General features: G+C 45.6%; 1 protein-coding gene across 1 annotated transcript; it reads left to right on the top strand.

Moving 5' to 3' along the window:
* The first annotated feature begins 1,143 nt into the window (after positions 1-1,143).
* Positions 1,144-8,178, top strand: dact2 (dishevelled-binding antagonist of beta-catenin 2). Its single transcript, XM_012866180.3, has 4 exons — positions 1,144-1,495; positions 3,804-3,936; positions 5,480-5,764; positions 5,919-8,178. Exons 1-4 carry the CDS (start codon positions 1,235-1,237, stop codon positions 7,784-7,786), a joined length of 2,547 nt encoding a protein of 848 aa, XP_012721634.2. The 5' UTR covers positions 1,144-1,234; the 3' UTR covers positions 7,787-8,178.
* The last annotated feature ends 1,012 nt before the right edge of the window (positions 8,179-9,190 follow it).

The raw sequence follows: 9,190 nt of genomic DNA, 5'->3' as shown, positions 1-9,190 counted from the left end.
GTGCAAATCTGACACACTTTTCATATTTTTAAATATTTAAACCTGTATTATTGTATCTTTTACCACTAATTTACAACAAGTAACTCATTTATTTGGCACATACAGAAAAATAGACCAAAGTTTGTGATTGTCATGTCGAGGGAAAAAAAGAAGGGGTTTAATGGAGATGAAGCTCTGAAACACTCTAGATAACTTTCCACTAGTAATTGTTTTGTTTTTCAATAAATTAATAAGTACACACCTTATTCCTAATATAATTACACAAGAAAAAGGAATGGGTGTTCAGCTCAGGGTGTTAACTGTACTGTTATTGGTCTATGCACAATAGATCATTAGTAACATTAAAAATTAAACAGTAAACCAAAAGATGTTAGTAGGCGTTGACTTAAGTCGTTAAGATTTTTAAGTTTTCTGCATGCAGCTTTACTACAACAGTGGAATAAAATCCTGAAATTATGGCTTTTAGTCTCAGTCTAAACCCCCCATGAAACATTTCTGGAGGCACTACTGCTTGCACCCACAAGGGGGAGCCATTTATCTGTAGGTAAGCTGTGACTGAGGCAGCGAGGAGTCTGTCTGTGGGATAATTTTCCTTTAGACATCAGAGATGTCTTCGACAGCAGGGTTTCTGATGGGCAGAGGCATATTTTTATAGAAGAAAGTAAAAATGCTTATTGAAATATCATATAGAACTATTTATTTAACCCAAATGATCAGTGGATGCGCTGGAGAAAACCAGCCAGTTGGGTTTTGTTTTGATTGGGGAAGGGTGGCCAGCCCCTGGTGGGGTGGGTTGGGAGGGGGGACATTCCTGAACTTATTTATGTTGCTCTAGTCTGCAGTCTGCAATCTATACGGCTTCAATACAGAGAAAAAACACACAGCAAACAAATAAAAGGAAATCAGATAACCGGGTTTTCTAGTTAAATGGATTACTTTCCATAGGTAACCTCAGACAGTAGAGACTTGTTAAAATTAGGACCAGATGTTCGCTGGAAACCGGGAGGAAAAGGAGGAGGAAGAGGAGGAGGAGGAGGAGGAGGAGGAGGAGGAGGGCCCCTCTGTGTGTGGGAGGAGCTTAGACTCCTCTGTGCGCCCAGCTCTTATTCTAACAGGTAGTTTAAACCCCAAACGGGTGTAGAGCGGCTGCAGAGAGGCCGGAGCTGTGATTATCCATCCATCCATCCATCCATCCATCCATCCATCCAAAAAGCGTCTCCGCACCTTCCGCAGCATGCTGAGCAGGAAGGGCTCCTGTGCGGCGGTGATGGCGAGCCCCGCGGCCGGACTGGAGCGCGGCAGGGTCCGGGAGCGGCTGCAGGCTGCGCTGGCCGGGCTGCAGGAGCTGCGCCTGCTCCGGGACCGGCACGGAGGCATGGTGAGCTGGGCCCTGCAGCTGGACCGAGAGGAGCCGGTCACCGCGCTGCGCGCCGACCCGGTGGAGGCGGAGGAGCAGCGGCTGGAGGCGACCCTGGCCGCCCTGAAGCAACAGCTGGTAGGAAGTTGGAATTCAATCAGAGAAACCTCTCAATTAGCGCCTTTTATGAGTTAATTAATCTATTGGCGACTAAAAATAATGTTTTTTCTTGTTCCTTGAATTGTTTATTTGTCCTTGGACTAAGCAACCCCCCCCCCCCCCCTGTCAGCTGATGCTCATGCGCCTTCACGCTGCAATTATTACCAGGAAGACTTTCATGCGCTCAGCTGGGGGTCGGAAGCAGGATAGATGTCATAAATCAAGGTTCATTGCAGGCCCCCAGAGGACTTTTTAATTGTTGGTGCGTGCACGCGCGCTCCCCCGTGCACGAGCCTCAATCATTAACCACTAAATGCCAGGAAATAGAAACAAATGTGGATTTTCTTTTTTTCCCTCTCTGCAGTGAATGAGGGGAGAGTCTCATCCCTGGGAGACCCCCTGAGTGCTGCAGACAGCTGGCTCTGCTTAGTTTTCCATGACAAGCTTTTTCCATGTAGCCCGCCTGCTGGTAAAATCATTCAGGGGAAGTGCGGGGATTAATGTGCAATGCTTGACATCTAGTGTGGAGCTGGGCAGACGCATCAAAGGAAGTGTCACGGCCGTGCACGTGGGCAACATGAGGTTCAAATTATGTTTCGGGGTGTGCGCAAACCCAGTTCCCCTCCGCAGATTCCGCCTAATCCGGAGATTAAAGATATACACAAATGGTGCAAATGACAGGAAGTAAGTATCAGATGCAGCTCTAAGGTCTGCTGTAACAGTACAGGCCCTGAGCTTATTCCCAACCCCCCAAGCTTCTCCTCCTCTTGTGGTCGTTTACACAATGGCCAGGCCCTCGCTGTGGGGGGGGGGGGAATGAGTTACCACCGCTGCTTCTTCCATGCTCCCCCATGTCCTGCTGGGATTAATCATCAGCCACAGCTGAGGTGCTTTAGTTTTCTCAAACGGCGGTACATTAGAGCCGTGGTCCTCAAAGTTTGCAGAGCGAGTACCACCTAAGTAAATACCCGGTTTTCCTAGAAACGCCAGGCTGACCCAGATTCTGAAGCGCTGATAGCCTGTTACAGCAGGACTTGGCGCTGCTTGGTTGATTTTAGGACGTGATGCAGTCAGGGAAGCTATATTTGCTCAAAAGTTTAAATAATAGGAGTCTAAAGTAGGAAAATTAACAGAAAAGTGCCTAGAAGTTGGACGTTTGAGTGGGGTCGTACGAGGTTTTTAACCCACCCCGCCCTTAAAATCCAACATGCCTGCCTTGCTTCCAAAACTTTGTCATAGCAGCAGAAAAAACAGCTTATATTGTGTCATCACTCTTTAGCATTTTTTGTATTTGAACCTCCTTTACCGAACCTGTTGCTGCAGAGTTTGACTCCTCTTCCAGTGTCAGAGGAACATTTTGTTGAGCTCGTTATGCTGACAGGAGTTTACAGCATCCCAGTGGTTCAGACTGAATTTGCACCAACGTCCTTTCATTCTGTGCCTCTGTGTTGTAATTTTTTCTCTGCTTACTTCCAGTTCATAGTCATAAACAAACACACACATGTACGCAGACCGTTGCATGTCACCTTATTGCTCTTTTAAGTATTTTGATGAGTTATGGCAACATATGAGCCCCAAAACTGCTCAAATCATACGTGCATTTTTTCAAACTATTTCAGTTTTTTTTAATTGGGTCTGTTGAATCTTGTGAAATATCCCGGATTATAATCCCTAAAAGAACTAACAAAACTCCTAATGACCTGCTGCTGATGGGTATTTTTGTATTGGAGTCCCCTGTCCAGATAGTTGGTATGAAAAGTCTCCATCTGGTACCCGAACACAGTACAAAACTACAAAGGTAGGAAATGGAGAAGCAAAAGAGCCTGTATCCTCACCGAGCTAATCAAATAGCAAATAGAACTGCTTTTTTGGGACTTGGAACAGAGTTCGTTTGGGTCAGATCCAAGTTCTGACTCCAGAGGTAAATGAGAGACAGCGTTGTTTACGCCTCTGCTTCCCTTTTTTATTCTCACCATCATCGACAGGAGAAAGTCCATCTACCCCACCAGGGCCACAGAGCAGGAAATGTTAATATCTACTGAGTGACGCATCTAACCAGTCCTTTGCAAGTTAATTTTCGCACATACTGATATTGTGATGATGTTTGTTACTTGATATATTGTGCATCTCTAGTTTGCATGCTTGTATGGCTGCATAACTTTCAACACTCCGACTCTCTGTTTTGAAAGAAAATGATTTAAAAGTCCTGCTCTCTGTTTTCCGTATCACTTTTCTTCCAGAGGCTTGCTTTAAACTGACAGTTTTGTGCCTTTTTGTTTCTGTGCAGTCTCGTCTGCGGAAGCAGGATGTCGGCCTGAAGACTCACCTGCAGCAGCTGGACCAGCAGATCAGTGAGCTGAAGTTGGATGTAAATAAGACCTCCAGTGATCAGCTGGAGAGTGACAGCAGGCCTAGCTCAGGTGTGCAGGCAGCCGTGCAGTTCACATTATTCACACAGTACAACAGTCTCACATATTTATAGACGGACTGGTTACCTGAAGATTCCTGAGGTTTAAAATCCTTTAAGCCAGAGTTGGTAACCAGAAATACCAGAATTTTCTCCAGGTGTCTGGAGCAACATAATGCTGCCCCTCCCCCAGCTGTTGCTAAACACTACCAGTCAGCTGGCTGAGACAGGACTGCCACACTTTCACTTTACTCAACTATATTAGCATCATGCATCACTTTTAATTAAGGACTGTTTGGGTAGCTATGAGCTGCATGTCTGTAGCTCATAGGCTGGGTACCTGAACTGCTAACCCAATCATTACCCAACTAATACCGTCTAATTGTACTTGTTAACCTATAAAGAGCAGAACAAAACAAATTCTGAGCAAAAAGCACTTGAAACCTACAAAAATTTCATGGTTGTTTATTCTAGATTGTTTATTCTAGTCTCTGTGTTAAAATACCAGCCAATAAATGTTCTGGATAATATTATTGTGCCTCTTATAATCAGTATGTTACAATATGTCTAGTTATAAGGATAACTAATTTCTGTTTTTCTTATATTAAAACAACATTGTGTGACATGATGTAATTGATTTTTAATTAAACTAGAAGAACAAAAATTATTTCCACTGCAGGTAAAATTATGTATTGATTATTATGTTTATACTAATAGGTCATTGATATTATGTACTTGTTTTGATTTTGATACATGGATTTAAGCAAAAATACAGAGCAAAACACTATACAGTTGATTAAGGAGTCCCTTTTAAGTGAATACTATCCCTTCTTGTTGTTCTGCTTTTATAGAGTAACACTCGGAGAATGACTTATATTAGCTTATATTAGCTTATATTAGCTGTTATTATCTTATATTAGCTTATATTATCTTGTATTAGCTTGTATCAGTTTTATTAGCTTGTATTAGTTTTATTAGCTTGTATTAGCTTTTATTAGCTTTTATTATCTTATATTAGCTTATATTATCTTGTATTAGCTTGCATTAGTTTTATTAGCTTGTATTCGCTTATATTAGCTTATATTAACTTGAATTAGCTGGTATTAGCTTATATTAGCTAGTATCAAATGTTATTAGCTTTTTTTTAGCTTATATTAGCTAGTATTAGCTTGTATTTGCTTATATTAGCTTATATTAACTTGGATTAGCTGGTATTAGCTTATATTAGCTAGTATTTAATGGTATTAGCTTTTTGTTTAGCTTATATTAGCTAGTATTAGCTTGTACTAGCTGACTAACTAGCCTGCAGTCAGCTGCTTTACATACAAGTATAGTTGTACAGTGTTTCCTCAGTAAGTGTGATGGATGCTGTGTCTTTAACTTCCAAACATGACTCTTTGTGTTTTTGTGGCTAGATTCTCTGGTTATTTCTCTGGTATCTCATGGAAAAGACTTTTAACCATAGTAACATCATGACGTTGATACTGTTAACCAAACCTTGGTTTCTCCCATGATCTCACTAAATAAACACATGCAATCATTTCTGCTCTCTCCAGGTTTCTATGAGCTGAGCGATGGTGGCTCCTGCTCCCGGTCCAACTCCTGCACTTCTGTTTACAGCGAGTGTCTGTCATCCTCCCAAACAAGCCTCATTCCCCTGAGCCCAACCAGCTGTCACATTAGCCCCCCACCACAAGTTGATGTTTGCTGCCGGCGCTCTGCCGATGAGAGCCCCGGCCAGCCCAACCCTCCACGGGCCACAGGCCTCCATCTTGGCAGCAGCAGGATCCGAGCAAGTGCTGCAGGCGCAGATCAGACACGACAGAGACCAGTGTCAACAGGTAATAACATCTCGCTTTTTTTTTTTAATTTAAGAGAGCCTCTGCTGTAGTAATGGGTTGTTTTTACTCAGCAGCTCAACGTATATTTTACTGCCTAATAACATAGAATCCATGAGGGGAGTCAAAAGTTAATGGCTGTTTTTGTCTGCATCAGGAGATCTTGAAAGAATAATGGCCCAAGGATTGGGCTGCGTCAGATCCACGGATGCAAAGAAACCCCAAGTGTGCCCGAAACAGAAGACCTTCCCACTGGACCCCAAATTCCAGCGCAATCTAGAGTCCTGTGGCGGGGCTGAAGCTTACCAGTACCCCAGTCCCCTGCATGCCGTGGCTCTCCAGAGCCCCATCTTTTTCCATGGGGGTGAAGACGGGGCATTGGCACTCCTAGAGGGCCAGGGAGTCAACGGTTATGACTCTCTTGAGATGGGCTACAAAAACAAGACCCTGGGTTACATTGACAAGCTTCTCCAGCAGCGCACCTTGAGCAAAAACCAAATCAATGCAGGTGCAGAAACAGTGGAGACACAGGACAGCTATCACGTGAACCTGGCCGAAAATGGGAATGTGCCCTTTGAAGTGTCCCCAAAGCACGAGTCCATTCTAAGTCCTCCTCAAACCAAGACCAAAACCTCTCCAGTGAACAGTGACCAGAAAAGGCACTTCATGGCATACTCCATTCAAGAGCCTGGTGGCAGGAGAAGCCAGGAGTCACTGAGAGCACCAGAAATGCAATACAGGTACCCCTACCAGGCTGCCACGAAGGAGTACAGCTCTGATGAGGTTGCATACTCAACCCTGAAGAAAAACGACGGTCTCCAAACAGAGAACCCAAGTTTACAGAGGAACCACTCTGATAAAAACTGTGGAGACGATCCAGAGATGATGAAGCGACACTGGCAAAGGCCGGTTGTTGCTCACGCTTTAAGCACAGAGGAGAGTCAAAGCTTTGAGGTCCAGAGTAGTCACACAGGCTCTCCTGAGTTTGTCCATGCCAAGTTTGTCCCCGCCTCCTCGCAGAGGGTCAAGGTCAGGCAAGCGGACCGTAAAACAAAGGCTGTGAAAATCAAGCGAAAAGGCTCAGACAAGCCCCGGGTGTTGAGACAACAGCACAGCTTTTCGTCCGGTGAACGCGCCAAGGAAGTCGGCGCAGGAGCCAAGGGGGAGCAGAAGAGATCGGGCAAAGGAAAAGCCAGCGAGAGAGGCAGCACCTGGCAAACCCAGGAGCACAGACAGCGGTCTGGCTCCGACTCCAGCCTCTACAGTCCTGGACTCAAAATCACCCACAAGGTCCACCCTAAACCGCATCCAGTCCCTGCTTCCACAAAGCTCAGCAAAAACCGGAGACCACAGTGCGTAGAGTACGAGCATCCAGTTGAGCAAAGAAAAAGGAGACAGGCAGCCCCCAAATGGCTAACTGATGCAAACATATACCAGGCCCCCTTTGTCCAGCACCAGAGGTTAAAGGAGCATCATGCTCGGGCAATGGAGAACATTCAGATGGTCCGGAATATCAGCTCCAAGCCAGGTCACTGGATGGGACCTTCACACCCTTTCCACTTCCCCATGTCCTCCAATTCTTTCCTCCAAAGTCTTAACACCAGGTACCCCCCAGCACCCTTCCAGATGAGCAGCTACTACCCACCCAGATGTGAGTCTGAGTACTCGGCAGAGTGCGCCTCGCTGTTCCACTCCACCATCGCCGAAAGCAGCGAGGGCGAGACGAGCGATAACACCACCAACCGCTTCGGAGACAGCGAGTCCAGCCAGAGCTCCAATTCCTTCTCAGACTCCGACAGCAGCCTGTCCCTGGACGAGGGGGACCAGGCGGAGATACAGGAGGAGGAGGAGGGGGGTCTGGTGTGGGCCGAGGCAGCGCTGGGGCCCACCGCAGCTGGACAGCCCCTCCGCCAGCTCCCACCGCGCCCCGAGCCTTCGGCCTGCCGCATCAAAGCCTCCCGAGCCCTGAAGAAGAAGATCCGGCGATTCCAGCCGGCCTCCCTGAAGGTCATGACCCTGGTGTAGATAAAAGGTGCCCTGCAGCAAGAATGAAAACTCCTGGGAAAAAAAGCCCTCGGTGCGCTGGGAGCCGCTTTAAAACGTAGTTTGGACAGATCTAATGAGGTCACTCAGACCAACACCCTTAATCTGAGCTGGACTGCATTCATGTGCTGATTGTTTGGTTCAGACATGAAGAATGAGATGGTATGAAAGCATGTATAACACTATAATCACAATTAAGCTTAGTGCTGCAAGACTTCTGTCGCTCTAATTCAACTGTTTAAACACATTTCTGTCTTTTTATATTTTTACCTTTTCTTTTGGTGAGTAACCGTTTTCTGTTCTGCTTTAGTTTCACTTACGCATTGTAATTATTGATGTTTGACTTCTGAGAATAAACGCATATTTAATTAAAACTGGGACCGTCTTCTCTGGGAATTGAACCCCAACGTTTCCTCCGTGCTCACACAGCTAACGATAACATCAGGCTGTCGTCCTGCTACTAATACCACCCAGGTTTTCTCCATAAACCCGACTGATCTGGTAAACTCTTTCCCCTTCTGGGTTTCTGTTTATCTGCCGTAATGGGAGAAATCTCCCGTTAATCCCCCCCAAACATCCCACTGGGGTCGAGCAGTTTAGCATAGATAGCTCCCACAGCTCCCCTTATCTGGCTTCCTGACTCAGCTCAGCCGTTCGTTTTAATAAGATACAGCTTCAGCAATCAGACCAGACAGTCGGGTTTAATTAGAGGCTGAAACTTATCAGGCTCCCCTCATTTCCCTGTGGGCAAACATTTGCAGGGAGCAAACTAAAAGCACACCCACTTCTAAACAGTTTCACAAACAGACATTAGCATGGTGACAGTTAGAGTTGGGCTTGGTGGTCTTTGATATGGCTGATATGGCACTCCGCCCAGGGTGACAGGGACTACGGGACGCCACCAGGCAATTAAACAAAAACAAAATCTGCTCCATGAAAGCGTTTCTGTTGCTTAATTTCATGTCCGATCATCGGGAATGTGCAGAGTAAGAAATATTTACACAGGGTGGCTGCCGGATCTAAAGTCGGTGGCTGATCAGAAGCTTATGAATCATTTGAGTAGCTGTTCTTCATGTAGGGAAGATGGCTCCTCGCCCAGGGCGCCACTGCTAGGGGTGGCGCCAGGACTTGAAAAGATAAAGAAAAAGAAATTCTGCCTGTTTTTAATTGTCTATATACATATCCAGGGGGAGTGAGCGCCCCCTTTGTGTTATACAGTGTAAGCACTGCTATAAAATGTAAGTTTACACCACAGCAATGATGCAGAAATTAGTGTTGGGTTTGATGTTAAAGGGTCTGAAGTGCAACTTAATACATGTTTTTCCCCCCAGTAAATATACTGCTAATGGGACCAATGAAAGGACATTAACTACAGTTGTCCAGACA

This window comes from Fundulus heteroclitus, chromosome 22, assembly GCF_011125445.2.
Source record: "Fundulus heteroclitus isolate FHET01 chromosome 22, MU-UCD_Fhet_4.1, whole genome shotgun sequence".
NCBI lineage: Eukaryota > Metazoa > Chordata > Actinopteri > Cyprinodontiformes > Fundulidae > Fundulus > Fundulus heteroclitus.
Note: the sequence above shows the minus strand (reverse complement) of the source record. Positions and strands in the feature narration are given on the sequence as shown.